This window comes from Chelonus insularis, unplaced genomic scaffold (genome assembly GCF_013357705.1).
Source record: "Chelonus insularis isolate UGA/USDA-ARS -01 unplaced genomic scaffold, ASM1335770v1 contig_406_pilon, whole genome shotgun sequence".
Taxonomy (NCBI): Eukaryota; Metazoa; Arthropoda; class Insecta; order Hymenoptera; family Braconidae; genus Chelonus; species Chelonus insularis.
The window spans coordinates 1,788,023-1,805,034 of NW_023276563.1; the positions used below are offsets into that span (position 1 = coordinate 1,788,023).

Sequence of the window (17,012 nt, forward strand, 5' to 3'; positions counted from 1 at the left end):
TAGCGGTTTAACATTTGATGAATAAAATAAATAGTTGCATTATTGATTTGTATCATTTGTTTTCATCAACATTAAGCTTTGAAGAATCTTAAAGTCCAGTTATTCAGTAATGCATTTGATTCAGGACTTTATATGAATATTTAAATAAAAATAAAACTGAAAATAATGATCAGTAATATATTATAATTTGTTACAAAACGATGGCGAAGGACTAAAAGCTTTAAAGACTCTGGCGAATGCTCACCCGCAGAGTTTACATCGTTTGAAATGCTAATCCGGTCTTCGTTCGACCGGCAATTGCTTTTATTAAGATGAAATTCATTAATATGCCATGACGTATGAGATTGAATGAAAAATAAAACTGTTAAAAATTTTTTATTCATTGCCTTGTGTTAAAAGTGAATCATGATTTGTGATAATTGACAGGTTTTTTATTATTGACTATTGCAGCGCAAAATGATGCTATCAAATGAAATCGAAGGAGGCGCTAGAGTTTCAAATTTCATTTAATATGTATGGCAGGAAGTATCATTATAAAGAGGTAGATCTTAATCCGGTCATCCACCTACAATTTCTCCTATGCTAGTGACCTACATGTTCATCGGGTCATTGGGTTAGCAATGAACTCATGACCTCTGTATGCATCTCCTTTCGAAGAAGCAGCAAATCATGGTTGTGGTGGTATGTAATCCAAGTGGAGATCGGCATGCAATTCAATCATTATCTAGAGTATTTTTGAATTCCATTTAATTATGCTGACTTTAATATTCAATAAAATTCCTTGCAACTTTAATTTTTCTTGATTTCCCAGTTTTTTTTATTTAAATATAAATTGTTGGTTTTCATTATCATGCTGTAAAGTGAAACTTGTTGATGAGATAATGAAATAGTATTGATCGTTTGTTAATAAATGTTGGAAATAATTATGTAAAGATGATCTAAAACTAGCAATAGTTGATGAGAATCAAAATTTCAAATCATTTATTAGAATTATAGTAACCTTGAAAAATGTTTTGACATGAACGCGTGTCCAAATTCATCGTAATGTATGTATCTAACGCAAGACAAAGTAAACAAGTAGACACGAGTAAAGAGAAAATATGAGAAGAATCTACGACGTTAAAAGAACGTGTCCAAGTTGATGCCTAAGCTGAGTCACCTCTTACTTTGCGTCTTTGCAAAGAGCCTGCGATGCGTGTGGTCATACACAAAGTAGACCTGGTCTGGTAGAGTAGATCCAGACAGAAAAGGAGAGAACATAAGAGAAAGAAAGATTATCTTCAGTAGGATCAGTTCATCGACATCGTACTATCATCATTCAACGATTATCATCTAGATTCTTAAATCATGTAATTTTCTTTAGTGATAAAAACTTTGTAACTTATCACTGGTAACTTTGATTAAAATATTGACCATGTCAAGCTAATTAGTTATGTTTTTCTTTCGATGATAATTGGACTCAATTCCCCATAATGTTGATGTGTTAAGGAAAAGTTTGATTTAGAGCGGAATATAAAATAAAATACCCATGTAATTTGTAAGGAAGTTGAATCAGGACGCATGACAATTTCAAATACCCTGGAGTATAGTAATAATCACTGTGGACATTTTGTTCGTCGAAATAATCTTTTGAAGCTGTGAAATAACAGCTATTAATTCGTCATTGGTAATTACCGTTATTGGTAGATACTACATCGAAAGACAACATGAATTGAGTAGATTCATGAACGATATTTTTTAGATAGAATATACTAGATTATGGTAACAACTTTTATAAAGAAATAAATTTTAAATAAAATCTAAAAATCATTAAAAAATTCCAGGAAACCCAAGACCAAATGACTATCAAAAACACATTCGCATTTTGATTGTCAATAAATATGAATTAATATGCAAATGAATTTTTTGCAATAATTCAAGGAATGTTTGCAATTAAATTTCTCGAAAGGATGGTAATAATGGTATAAATAACAAAACATGAAGGGTCCATATTAGATTCTGTATATGTGACCGCAGTTAATGTATAGATTTCAAAAGACGATGGTAGTCTGCCTGGGGTGATGCTTCCGTTTCGAGTCATTATGATAATTTAGCCGGAAAGAAGGTTACACATGGCATCATGCCCGACCTTTCAAGGGAGATGTACCTAGAAGGCATTCTCTTCTTTCTTCCTTAGACGTTCATCATCATCATCATCATTATCATTATGATCGTCATCATCCTCATCTTTGAGAATTTGACGAAGCAGAATAGCTTCTCGAGATGTTTAGTAAAGTACAGATTGCAGGAGCAGAGGAGGAGGAGAAGAAGAAGAAGAAGAAGAGCGAGAAAAAGCAGAGGATCGAATCGGGGGAGAGGTCGGAGGAGGTTACAAGGTTACACGCGTCCAGAAGAGGGCCCGGCGCGGGTCCGCCTAACATTCCCACGGTGTCTGCTCGAGGCGAAGGTGCGCGAGAGGGTGGGGAGGGGCTTGACGAAGAGGGAAAGGGGCCTGAAGGTACCCGAGTGGCGAGAGCGAACGAGGCAAGGCCCTGGCATGTAGCACGCTCTATCCTATACACTATACTACCAAGAGAATCGTGTGGGTAACATTAAGATCGAGAGGAAGAGAGCACTGAAAAAGGGAGGTGAAGGCACGCAACAGCTTATTAATATCCAAGTTTTGTTCTTCAAGCTTTGAAGTTGGCGTTATACACTCCAACATGAGCAAGTGATTTTCCACAGTAAGAATAAGCACTAAAGTCTACTGTTGTTGCTGCTGATGATGATTCAAAGTGGTCAGGAAATTCTTGCTAACTTTCCGATATCATGAGACTAGTCGAGGGGGTAGTAATTACTTGGCAGCATGAAACGGACGACTGAAAAGGAACGATGCAAATAGCAACAGCCGTTAGTCGTAGAGAACTCACCTGCCTTATGCGCGCGAACCAGTTTGGAGAATCGTGCTGGTGCTCCTTTGCCGCAAGGATAGATGTAGGGAAATGAGTAGACTCTATATGTATATGTGGATATTCACTACTAGATCTAAGTGCAAGTGTGTTTGGTATACAAAACCGGCAGAGACTCGATAACGCTGTTTTTCTGGAGCGACATTCCGGATCTCTGGTCACCTACCAAAGGTATATCTACACCATTGCTCAGATGAAGTTGACCCGACCGTGAAATCAAGTGTCTTTTCAGCCATGGGAAGACATCAACTGTGACCAAGACCGTAGGTTTTTGTTATTAGAACGAATTGATTATTCTTGAAGTGATATTGACATGTTCATTTTTTTCTTATTAATTGTCAATTAAACTATCAATTTTTTTTCTACAAGAGCACTAGTTACTCCATTGACAACTGGGCCGGTTTTTTATGGTGTTTCTCAACAGGAAGAGTCAATTATAGTGAATTTATAAGATTACCCAAAGCCATTGCTACTTTTGATGTTGTCTGCATAGACTGATGAATATCAAGCTATATATTCTGAATAAACTCACAGCAATCGCCGTTTTACAACCAAACTTTCACATTCTGATTACACTGGGACTATTTATATTTCTACATCTCTTTCTACAGCCTTCCCAACTGCCATAGATACTCATTCCAACTACTATTGCCAGCATTGAGACGAAGTCAATGCTCATGCTTTGACTACAACGATGACTCTTGGTCACAACTGAAAAGGGGATCCCAAAAGGGAAATCCAATGAAATGTATTTTGGTTACGGGACCTTGTGCTTCTGAATATGCATTCACACATTGTAGTTATAGTTGTGCTGATGTCACGCTCTTTCAACCCCAAATGGTGACCCCAGAATGTTAATGACTACTTTGTATTTTAATGAATAAAAAACGTGGACGATATGACGTCGTGAATCAGATAGAAGTAGACGTAAAAAAAGTATTATTGAAATCGATGCATAAATTAACTGAATTTTATCAGCATTCAGAAATGCTTTATATTTGCTTGTTTTATTTTATTTTTTTTTTTTCATTCATTCTTCATTTGAATCACTTCTAATGATCACTCAACTAATAAAAACACAATAGACAATGCGTTGAAAAATGCTTTTATGGCTTGCATAAATTATTGGCAGTGACTTATTTACACGTGTGAAAACGATTACAAATTTAAATGCAGATGAGGATATATTTATTTGCAGCATAAAGCAGTTTATGTTTTTATGGCAATTGGTCAATAAATGATTTAGCAAATAAAAGGAAAAAATGATTGATGCAAAAATATTTCAAGTATGCAGAAGCATTATAAAAGGAAATCTGAAGATGGGAAGAAAATGTTATGGCGATAATTTTTGCAATAATTTCAACGTTGTTTGATGAAAGTGTGCAATTATTGGCTATACGTTTACTGAAATCTTGCGCGAAGACGAGCCCACGCGCGTGTATATCGCTTGGTACGATCGACAACGACCTCACGAGGTTCAGGACTCACGGGATTACCAATAGTTGATTTCCCGGAGTCGAGAAACCTCACTAATTGATTAAAGTCACGATCCCAATGCCACCCGGGAGACTCTCACAATATCATCTGTAATCTCGTTTTGTTCCTGTTTCTCGGTCTGTTCAATTTCTCCTATGAGTTGAATATGGATATATAAACCTTTTTTATCATGGCAGAATTAAAGAATAAAAGTCTTAAAAAAGCCAACTCGTCAGTTGTGTTTTGTTGTAGAAAATACTGCTGATTAATTTCATACATCACATTTAATCATGATAAAGATCCTATCTGATTGCTACTGCTAGAGTTTTTGTGCTGTTTATATTTGCATTTGTTAACGAATGATCTGAAAAAGTTTTTCAAACATTGTATTTTGAGAAACATTGTGTTCAATTCAATCATTCAGGTGATCTTATTTTTTGAAAGAAATTTATACAATGTTTCATTTAATTATATTCAATCAATACAGCAAGTAATAAATTTAAATTTCATCATAATCATCAATTAAACTAAAATAAAATATTTTTTTTTCATCCGAAAGAACTTTTGTTATTCATTGTATGATTGTCATTGTATATTAATTTAATAAATGATAATTTTATTAATAAATGGTCTCTTAAAAAGTATATGAAAAATTCGTGGAATGAATTTTTTTGTATTAAAGTGTTTCCCAGAATTTTCCAAAATATTTAAATTAAACGAGCCATCTTATTACGTCATTTCTTATCATTTCTATCTCATAATGTATAATTATAATAAATGTTGTATACACCAATAACATTCTCAATTGAGGCAAAAGAAAATAATAATGAACGGACACATATGTGCACACCAGACCGATTTGTTTGATAATGACTCCCTAAATGCGGGTCTTCGTCGATGAAATTAGGGTTATTTTCTTTCTTTCCTTATTCGCAGCCGCTTTGTATATTTCCTTTTATATCAATTTTTTCTTTTCAAACTCCTACATTTTTCCTCGGTCACTCATTACAACGCTTGTCGAAAGTTTGTGTCATTCATTCTTACATTCGAGTTATTTAATGATATCAAGTATGACGTTTATTTGTTTAACCCGAGGTAAAAAATAAATACCTCATGTTAAAAATAATAATAACAACAGCACAAAGAAGTTATAATTCATCTCAAAATGATAAGGATAAAAATGAAGCACAATAAAAAATGAAGTTAGATTTAGTGTAAGATTTAGAAGCCAATAATCGCCGGTTAAATTTCGTAGTCGTACGGGGGAAAATATCACGACGGACTAATCTCGAGCGCATCCTGTCTGCTGTAGCGGTTTGTATGGATAGCCAGGGGCCGGGTCCGTACGGAAGGAAGGGGCCTCCAGGTAAGGTCATGCACCCCGCTGACCTCGGACCACTGACTTCAGTCTCCCCACTCTGGCACTCAACGACAAGACCATCTTCTCTTTTGCTCTCATCTATATACATACACGCTACCTTTGCGAATACTCTCGGCTTCTTCTAACTTTTCTCTTTGCCTCCGCTTTCGATCCTGCGCCAAGTGGAGATCTTAACATGTATGCTGAAGGAAAGATCCTCTCGCGAGAGCCTCTCTTTGTCTAATCGCGACTTTGGTACGGCAAGCAGTCAGTTTATCTTGCCAGTAGAAAAAGCCTCTGGGTAGGAAAGGTCTCTAATTGTAAGTAGAAAAAGCTGCTTGCTCTCTTATGAGACATAGCCGAGGATAAAAAAGAAATTAATGAGAGGGAATATTTTTATCAGCATTTGCATAATTATCATGTGAATTATTACAATGCAAATGTTAATATCAAAAAATTTGTTGATAGAGCAATGATTTTTAGTGTTAATTAATATTTCGTTGGATGAAAAAGGATTATTTAAATGATAACGATTTGAATGTAAATATAAATAACGGAGTTTAATTGAAGAAACTTAAAATGTATGACTTCAAATCTTAGAATGTGTCAGTTTATCAATGACTAGAGGCACATATAAACATGTTAATTTAATGATAATTGTAAAAATTTGAGGAATCAAAGAATATATATATATATATATAACTGTAACGTGGTATGATGCTCGCGTGGGTCTGTGGTCATGCCGGTCGGTTGAAACGAAAACGACGAGGTGAGATTATTATCGCGCAACGCGAGAGGAAGAAGAATGCGAGAAAGAGAGATGAAAAAATCATAGCCAAGTGGAGCGAGTAAGAGAGAGTAAAAAAGCAAGAAGGAGGTAGAGAGGGAGAGGCGTGAGAACGTATCCACGGGCTGTTCCGCGGCACTGGGCCCCGCAATCCGCAATTAAATCTTTGCTCAACTACTATACCAGGCCCCGTGAAACATGTTCAGTCTTTGCCTTCTTTCTCTTTCTCATTGAACCTTCTTCTCCGTAATTTTCCCGTAAATTTTGCAGACCTACATAACTCTAGTAATTTATCCGTACGTTAAAAATTCAGAGTCCATCTTTTTATCATAAGACATTACACATTCTCTAAACATGGATAGAGAAATTGAGACAAAAAAAAATCAGTCACAAAAGGTCTGCAAAGATCACGTAAGGTTTTATTTAACAGTCACGACATTCAAGCAGGTGCCACAATCAAATAATCATTAAATTTTTTTAAATTGAATTGCCTTTTAAATATCGCAATGTCCATGTTTCTGTATCCATATAAGTCTCTATAGATAACTTAATAATCGTCCATAAAAAAAATTCTTTCATGATTAATTCAGATTCAATGAACCTGAAACTATCATTTAGTACCATCGTGAAATTAATTATGAGTTGGAAAAAATTATTTCATAATTAATTATTTGAATAAAAATGGATAAATAATTATTTTTTTGTTTTTTCCAATCACCAATAGATCATTAGGCTTCATTGTAAATGGATGATAAACTTTTTTTTATTGATAATTATTTAAGATGATGGTCCAAATGAAGAATTAACGCAATAGTATGATCATGAATATAATTTTTATTATGGAATATAAAGCTATAAAATTGATAAAAAGGGTCAGTACAATGCATACCTTCCCGGCGCATGCCCATCTTCAGGCACTTTTTTAGCCGGCAAAATTGACATTGGTTCCGATGGTGTTGGTCTATCGGGCAGTTACGGCTCCCTCGACACGAATACGTCAAATTCCTCCTCACACTCCTTTTGAAAAAACTTTTGCAGCCTGTAAGAATAAAAGAGATAAAAATAATATTATTACATCTTGTTCATCCATCTTGTTAGACTGCAACAGTCAGTAATCTGCAGTTTTTAAGTATAAAAGAAAGAAGAGAAAAAAGTTTGTGGAAAATTTGTCTAAATGGCAATCCCTTGGCGTAACGAAATACTTCGTGGTTTCTTTCCCTTCTACACTTGGCATGCATGCACGCACGAGGAATTCAGCGACTCACGCACAGGGAGAAAATGATTGTGCGAGAAAGTAAGGGAGAATCAAGTATGTACGAGGAGGAAGACTCGTTTCCGAGTGGCAGGACTGCCCTAAGAATCACAACCCCGACAAACTGGCGGCAGCAACAGCGGCTTGTTACACGCACGTAATTCAATCCCACGCGGCCGTAGAAATGACCCGCGAGCCACAGCTGCCTATCAGAAATATATGTCTACATGTGAACTTGGATATTTGATTGTTGTTCCTATAAGTTGTAGCCAAATAACCATCTTCATTATCTCGAAATAAATTGCCGTTTAAAAATTACATTTAAATGATGAGAAATATTTTACTGAGAGAAATACGTCATTTTCGAAAGGTGATTTTATTCAAGTCATTACAAATAAGGCTTGAAAAAAAATCAACATTAAGTAGCAGTGTAATTTTTTTCCATTCAAATCATTTACTATTTTTCTCATGCTTTTAAAATACTTGAAATGATTTCTTCAAAAATTTATTCTAAATAATTTATTGATAATTTAATTTAAAAAATGATTGATGAAATATTTGATTGTTAAATGAATTCTTTCTACAGAACAGCTTTGTATAATTAATTACAGTACAATTATTGTGATTAACGTTATCAAATAAATATGAAAGTTATGATTTACACATAAGTATTTTTACCAGCTTTAATGAACTCATTATTTTGCAATAAAAGCAATTATAGCTAAGCATTTAAACTAAATTTATTTGTATCATAATTCTGGGGAAATGAACGATTATGTTGTTTTAATAGCTTATTCGTAATGTCTAATAGATTTTTTCAAGTGTAAATAATTTTTGTAAAATAAATACTAATGAGTATAAATATCAAAAAAAATATTTATGCAAATTAAGGTGGTTATTAATGAATATATTTTTTTAGGTATCTTGACGGAATCACGTGTACCCACTGAAATCAAACATCAAAATGATTAACCCAAGTACTTCTTGATGATGAAAAATTTTTTAAATAAACTAAATACCCAACTATTTGTCTTATTTTTTTTCTCTCATGAATTATAACTACCAAAGTTGAGTGAAAAGACAGATAAAATTTTGATTTAATTACCGAATTTTTTTGATATTTTCAGGTAACTAATTAGCATAAAGACTGGGTGTATTAAAAGATATAAATGACTTGGAAATAAGAATACACTAATCGCAGGACATCTGTCCACGATAAGACTACAAGATTGTATCCTTGTGGCTTCTAACAAACCCAACATAAATTCAAACAATTCTCATTTTATCTGAGCAAGGTCCTTCCACTTCTTACGTGACTGGAGTACACAATTCGTCAGACCCAGCATGCGTTCTAATAACATCCAGTCCACCAGATCATGACTGCCAAGACCTCGAAGTGCGTGCAGTACAAGTTCTCTTTGTTAAATCATATCTAGTAATATCCAACGAGATACTACAGAGAGTTTTCTCTTGAAGGAAGCGAGGCTGAGCGCGCGCAAATGCATGCTCCGGTCAGTAATGTTTCGACTCGGCCGCGTAAAATTAATGACATTGTTATAATTAATTAGCGTCTCAGTGCACCTTGTAGAATATACAAGGGAGTAAGCATAGAAGAGGGAACTTCGTTAGCAGGATAATTGGTCACAGAGGATGCGCTTGCGGCGGCGCAACGGTGAAGCCTTCTCGCTTGGAGCAGCGCACAAGTAATTCTACGCCTGCCGCGTAAGTATTACGATCATCTCGTTTCATTGTGATAATACTTTGGGATCGAGTTCTGATGCTGATACCGATTAATACCACACGGTATTATTTTTAATTTACTCCTTTTTTCTATTAAAAAAAATTATACTCACTAACAAGCAACACAAGACAAATTACAGTTAAATATTTATGGACAATAAATGTTGAAAAACATTGGGGTTAAATGGTTTCAATCCAATTGATGGGCAAGACTTTACACCATAGGTCATAGTAGAAAAAATATATCATTGTTGTGAAATGATAAAAAAATTGCACCAACGTGATAAAACACGCAATGAGGTAATTAAGTCCTATCAACACCTATCTTGAGTCTAATTGCTTGTTCCCTTGATCCAAAGACCCGCAAGATGTGCACCCAGCAACAGAGTCAATTGTTGTGTTGTTCATCTTGCGTGCATTGCTCTTTATATTAAATCGACAGTCAAGTAGGATACTAGTGTTGATAATGTTAAGGACTCGAAGTTATATAAGGAGATTAGCGAATGTATATGTGAAAAAGTTTGAAATAAGATTAATAAAGATTATCCAAAGGAATAATATAATATGATCTCATTAGACCGATTAGTCCAGGAGGTCTGCGGGATGTCTGGCTTCTTCTTTTCCGTTGTGTGGATAAGAGTGAATGAGGAAGAGAAGTATTGTTAGGGTGGATGTAAACCCTCGTTAAGCTCTTCTTGTAAGTCATGTAAGAGTCGAGCTGTAAAATAGGGAATAGAAATATTCTTCATTAAGAAGAAACCTTCTATATAGCGATTTTGTTATAAGACTTTGCTGAATTATGTGCCTAGGGAAAATAATACTGTACAGTTAATATTAGCTTAATGTGCTCTTATTGTTTCTTTCATTCCAAGACTACTTCATTACTTCAAGTATTTAACTAACTTTTACTTTGTCAAGTTGTGCAATAAACTCTTACATCATTTTTTTTTCTGTCAAATTTAAATAAATTATTATAAATTGCAAGTATTTTGATTGAATTCATTTAAATGTAAAAAAATTAAATCATTTGAAAATGTTGAAAACTTTGAATTGTTTTACAAAAAAAAACATTTACAATTGTTTCATAAATTCCAGTTATTCATTTAATTCATAAGAATCTTTCGAATATATGTTAGATGATATCAGTGCTAGAATTTTCTGCAACAAATACTATGCTTGTTGTCATTTCCTTGAAAATAATTAAAAAATTATTGCTTTAATAATTGTCTGGTTTCTGTGTTATTATCTGATGGCTGAGTATAATTATTGAAAACAAAAATTTATCAAAAGAAAATTCTATCTTTCTCAATAAACAACATTGTTTTATATCAATTCAAAAATTAACACCAATTTAAACAGAATTCATTTAATTGTTTTATATAAAAAATTTAATTTAGAACATGGAAAATATTGATATAAATAAGACTAGCAAGAAATTAATTGTTTTGAGAATATTCAATGTCGAAGGAGTAGCACAATTTGTGAAGTTTATATATATATATATATATGAATCTGTGACAAATAATATCTTGCTTTATTAAACACTGGTTTACCAACATACTGTCTAATTACTATAATTAAGCAGCCATCACGAACATTCTTGAGTAGCCTATATGAGAATAAACACACATAGGTAGATACACAGAAATGTAAGTATACGTGGGTTCTATCCATCAAGCAGGATACCTACTTGAGTGGCATCGGCATGCATGAGCTTTAGTATATTCTTTATACACAAGTAGATATAAAGTAATAATTCAGGTGGGTATGTTGTGTTTATTAAGGACTTGATAATTTCTGTTTCCTTTTAAACTTCTTTGTTTGATGATAATAATGAGAACGAATGTCCAGCTGAGAAATGAAATGTAATGTTATGAATATTATAATAAACTAGATTTTGAATTCATAGGGATGTCTATATTCTCACGATACACTTACATGTCTTTAGCAAGAAAATTGTCACGGTCTATTAGTCAATTGGAATGAAATAGTTGCCATAGTATACAACAGAGATGGTGACATATTTATACTAATGCTAATGATCTAGATATATTTGAAAAATAATCAATGATAAAACTAGACAAAACAAGTTATCAAAATTTTTTACCAACACTTTAGGCTTGAAATAAATGAATAAATTATCTTGGGAATAATATCAATTCATCATCAATCAAATAATTGCTTTGTTGAGAAGAAAACATGAAATTAAATGACTAAAAAAATTCTCATGCCAACAAATTTCAAAGGTATAATGAAATATTGACTAGATGATGTGTCAATGGAGTGACGATGCAGTGGAATACAATGCTTTAAAGTATCATTCATGAGCCAGTAAAAAAAAACATGAATTTCATCTGAACAGAGTTAATATTAGGATCTTTTTGATGTGTCCTCATCAATTTCTACAGTTCTTATCTTTATCATCAGGAATGTGATCAACTCACAGAATGTTTGTAGATATTTCTCTTGTAGTCATTTTTATATTTCTTTGGATTATTTAATCGTGAGTATATTTTCCTTTGTAACTGTCAAGACATTGAACCATAATCGATTAATAATAAATCATTAAAGACGATCATGCTTGGTGGAGATTTTAAAGGCTATTATCTTATATTGTAAAAGTTGAAAGAATTGTAAAACCCAAATTCTCTCACATGATCTACCACACAAACCATATATCTAACATACGGTGCTTGTACGTAGTCTAGCTACTCGAAATGGGTGGTGCTGGTCTTCTTGTAATCGCCAGATTAATGTTCTCTTCCTGCGTAAGGAGGATAGTAAGTGCAGAACAGTCTTACAGGAAAAGTCATGATCGTAAATTGAAAGATTAAGTGGTACGATTGGTATGGTTTGGATGTCTCGTCTGACGTCTAGTGTCTACAAGACTAGATGAACCAGCTGAATGATGAAAAAGACAAAGATGAAAAAAATTCAAGACTAATTTCTTATATAAATAAAGTGTAGAATAAATCAAGTATTAAAGCCTGTTTATATATAAAATTAATTCAAGACTTTACAGGAAAGAAGACCAGTTTTCCAAGATGGGCCATCAAATATTTCCCATCAGAATTGCCATCAGCATAATGGGACCCACCGGGCAAACGTTGGCCGGTTCTGGAATCAGGCCCCACATCAGACGCGTGAGACCCCATATGACCCTCACCCAGGAACTCATTAATCATTATATTTTCGCGCTGCTGCTTACTTTCTAGTTGATGGATATAAAGTATGACCGTTGGTCATTTTTGCAACATAACCAGTGTTCAAACACTACCATCGTTTTTATTAAGGTATAACCGGTGTGATAACTACACATTAAAACAGGATTGACCATCAGCGATTACTCGGTTAGCTTAACTATATCAATATTTTTCATTAAACTATTTTTTCAAACTCAGCAAATAATTAAACACTTTCAACCACTTAATTACCAAGTAATTTCATTCCAGGTCTTTAATTATTAAACATTATATGCTAATATTTATTGAAATTTGATAATTATTCTAGGAATTTTAATATCAAATTAGAATGTAACGAAATAAGATTGACTCTAGTTCTGATGCACATTTTAATTGATTTTAATATTTTTTATTGAGCACAACTGGCGCTTACATTCTGAATATGCACAGCCATTTGTGTTCATTGTCATCACTTTTATTAGTTAAAATTACATTGAGCCTTCATTGACGAAGTAATCGAGGAGATTGTCGGCAATCACTTTATAACGTGGACGGATTGATTTTTGTGTCAAGCGATGTCAAATGGCTGAAAATTATTGTCAATTTATCAAGCAATCTTGTGATGTGGTTGATGAAAAGATGGCCCAGATTGTTAGAATAGTAAGTAAATATTACAAAGATAAATATAAGCAACTACTTTGCAGAAAAAATAGTAAATCTGTTAAGAATAACCTATCACAGTGTACATCAGCACATTGATATTTAATCACCGTGATGACTCATGGGAATGAATGGAATTCCATTCTTAATATTAAAAGTTATCTTATTTACGCACATATTATTTATTATTACTCATATTTTATTAAAGCTAAAATTGACGCTTATAAATAAAGATTTTCAGCTACTGCCTTGAATAATTATCTCTATTAATGCTTCTAATGCACTTTACAGATGAATAATGAATAAATTAAATGCTGTTAAATATTCAATAAATGAAATGAGTTTGCAATCACAGAAAGAAAAATAGGTTTTATCGAATCCTCTTAGGGAAAGTTGTGTTGAAGTTGTTAGTAAGATTGTCGTGAAGAGGATAAATAGACTAGAGAAAATATATAGGCGGTAACTTCTCATTTAACACTCTTGTTCTCAGTAGACTGTAGTGTTTCTTTAGTATATATTTTGATTAATCGTTGATCCGTCGTCAAAGTCGGGACATTCATAGAATTGTCGTTTCTACCAGACAATTACTTTTCATTAGCAATGGACCCTTGTCTCAGTCACACTTGAATAATGAAATAAGTATTGTGGATAAGAAGATAAGTAGGACGTATCGAAAATGTGCATCAACATTACAGCTATTAAGAACCAATTGACCATCAAGATTTTTTAAAGCATGGAAAAGCATAGCTGATATGCTGAAGGAAGGAAAGTCACGAGCATCAATGATTGTAATTGCACGGATGGCAACCACACGTGTGCCAAGTTTATATCAACGTGACTTAACGCGATACATTATATGTATATACTCAGGACAGATATGCAAGGAAGCCAGAAGTGGTGGGCGTCCCGTTTATAGCCGGTCCCTTCGCGCTTCGTTTCCCGGCCCGTTACATCGTTATTAGCTTCCTAACGGACGTGTAAGCATCCCAGGGAACACACCCCACTGAGTTATTAATGATAACTCATTGTTTTTTTTTTCCCCTTTTTTTTGAACCCTCACTACGGTGTCTTGTACTTCGCGCCTAGTATGAATGTTCTCGAGTCTCCCAATCAGTAGGACTTAGACAAATTGCCCTTGCTAAAATACGATGGTTTATTATATTTTAGTTTAAATTATATACTCGAGATAATCAAATTTTATGTTGCGATAAATCTGGTCCTCAGTTATTTTTTTAATTTTGTCTTTTATTTTTCAAATTTTAATAGATTCCAGTCTAGGATTGGAATGCTAACAAGTATTTGGAGTTTTTGGAGTCAGACTGTATTAAAGATTTAGAAAGTTTGAGTTGACTTAAAAAAGAATTTTCTTCTAAATTTATCAGTAAATAAATAAATGACGTATCCTCTTGTATTCAAAAATTTGATAAAATTTTAAAAAAACATCATTTTCAATGATGTATAATTCAAATAAACTAAACTATATAATAAAGATGTTGATCATTTTTCCTGAGCAATCAAACGAAAATTTAATTGAATCATTGTATGATAAACAAGAGTTATGTTTGATGTTGCTGTACACTGATATTTTTTTTTAAATCACTTGGAATAAAATATCCTCGCAAATCAACAAACGAAAAAAGTAACTTGAAAACCTAAAAAATCGTAAAACAAACTCACCTTCACAAGTAAATTGGCCATAGTGTTTGCCGCTGCTCTTGTCTCCACAAACGACGCATTCAATATTGGGCGATTTGTCGGTTTGGGAACTGCCAGATTGCGAGCTGTTAGCTTGACTCCCAGGGGTCGTGCTAGGTGGTAGAGGATCCCGCGGTGTTAATACACCACCTACAGGTACTAGACACGTTATATCCTCAGGCGTAGCCGAAGGGGTAAGGTGTGTTGGTGGCATTGGAGGTGGACATACTTGAAGTGGTCCTGGATTACCACCACCTGGAGCTTGATTAGTTCCACCGCCACCACCTCCCAAGCTCGTGGATCCAGGGTCCCGCGAGGTCCACGAGGGTGGCGGGGCCACCAACGCCATTGAGGCGGTGGTGCCGCGTGGCGGGAACCCCAGCTCCAACGTGCCGGTGAGCTCGGGGTGATGATGTCCCGCTGGCACACGACCAGGGAACAAGCTCGCCGTCGCAGGCGGATAAACCACCCCGGCAGTCGCCAGGGCGTCCGCACCTCCCGACCCTCCGCGAACCACCCTGACTTCCTTATCTGGCACTTCTGTTTAAATGAACCGCTCAACGCGTTGATCTCTTACCAGGCCACGTGCTATTCGTTGTCCAAGTCAATCTTAAAATACAAATACGACGGCAACTTTTGGTTGTTTTATATTATTTGCACTTCACTTTATTGCAAGAGTTTAAGTTTTTTTTATGCTGAAGTAAGTTAAACACAAACAGAATAGGATATCCTTGAAAGATGTTGACGATGATGAAGTAGGTGTGTTTTGAAGTTACTGGCAATGTGGTAAGTCGTGAGCAATGATGATGTCGATGATCGCGTCGACATACTGTTATCGTAGAATGTAATCTTCCTTATTTCAAAGGAAGAATAAAAATCGGGCGCGCGCACAAGGGCGCGCGTCCGTAGACACTGTACACTTGTTTAATATCCTAAAATGCAGAGTTCGAAGTACAAATACCGGATCTACAATAATTATCTATCAAAGTAAAAAAAATTAAATCACTTCACTGCTAATTAATTCACACACTTTTATTTTTTGACTCGATAAATCTCCTTTTGTTGTAATCTCAAATGATTATAATCACGGGACCTTTATTTCTAAATGAAATAAATTCAATTCAGTAGTCAATCGTTTTTCTTTACCCGGTTAACCTTCCACCTCGTTATTTTTATTACAATCTAAGCTACACGGCGGGGGAACTGTACGTCGAGGTGTTCGCGATACGTTAAAGAGCGTCGACGTAAAATTAAAAATGATCCAAGTTGATGACTGATAAACTTAGGAGGGTTTGCGGGTTGTCTTGAGTAGTCTGTTGTTCTTTTTCTCGGTCGTGCTCTCGAAGAGATCGGTAAGAAAAGCCAAAGATCCCCGACACAAAGTCACAACTATTCTTGAGGCCGACCAGAGACCGACTGCCGACTGAAGCGACCCCTGACACCGACCTAGGTGCTCCCACCACGTCGGCCCGACGACCTCGCGCGGTCTCTCGCGGTTCGCCAGTTGCCATGACTACAGAGGGTTGGGTCGAGTACAGGGCGCGCCCCGGTGCTCTTCTCATTGGCTACAGCACTGGCCTACCCCTCCTCCTGCGACACCGTCAACACTATCCATGCCAGAGAAGTAACCACTTGGTACTCACTTCGACCTCTCTCCTTCTCTTATGTTTGCCTTTACTTCTTTCTTCCTCGCGAAATCCTCAATCCCAAGATGTTGCCGTCTTTATCTCGCGCACGCGCGACCTCTCATATATACTCGCGGGATTCTTCGAACGTCGATAAAACCATTGATTTAAATATCCTTTGATGATTTTGATACCAAATACTGCCTCGAGATATTTTTGGCAACCACCAAATGTTGATAAAACCGACTGATAAGATACTTGGCAAGTGTATTATGTCTGAGATTCAT

At 35.0% G+C, this 17,012-nt stretch overlaps 1 protein-coding gene across 2 annotated transcripts in view; it reads right to left on the reverse strand.

The window, feature by feature from the left end:
* The window catches only part of svp (COUP transcription factor 2), a 37,903-nt gene extending 21,400 nt beyond the window's left edge, over positions 1-16,503 (reverse strand). The window contains exons 1-2 of one of the 2 annotated variants that reach the window (XM_035087092.1): positions 15,083-16,503; positions 7,461-7,610 (exon numbers count right to left, since the gene is read on the reverse strand). In XM_035087092.1, coding sequence (XP_034942983.1) covers positions 7,461-7,610; positions 15,083-15,449 — 517 coding nt within the window. In that variant the 5' untranslated portion in view covers positions 15,450-16,503. Of the gene's footprint in view, positions 1-7,451; positions 7,611-15,082 lie in introns of both variants that reach the window. The other variant, XM_035087091.1, reaches the window with a different exon arrangement.
* Between the last annotated feature and the right edge of the window lie 509 nt (positions 16,504-17,012).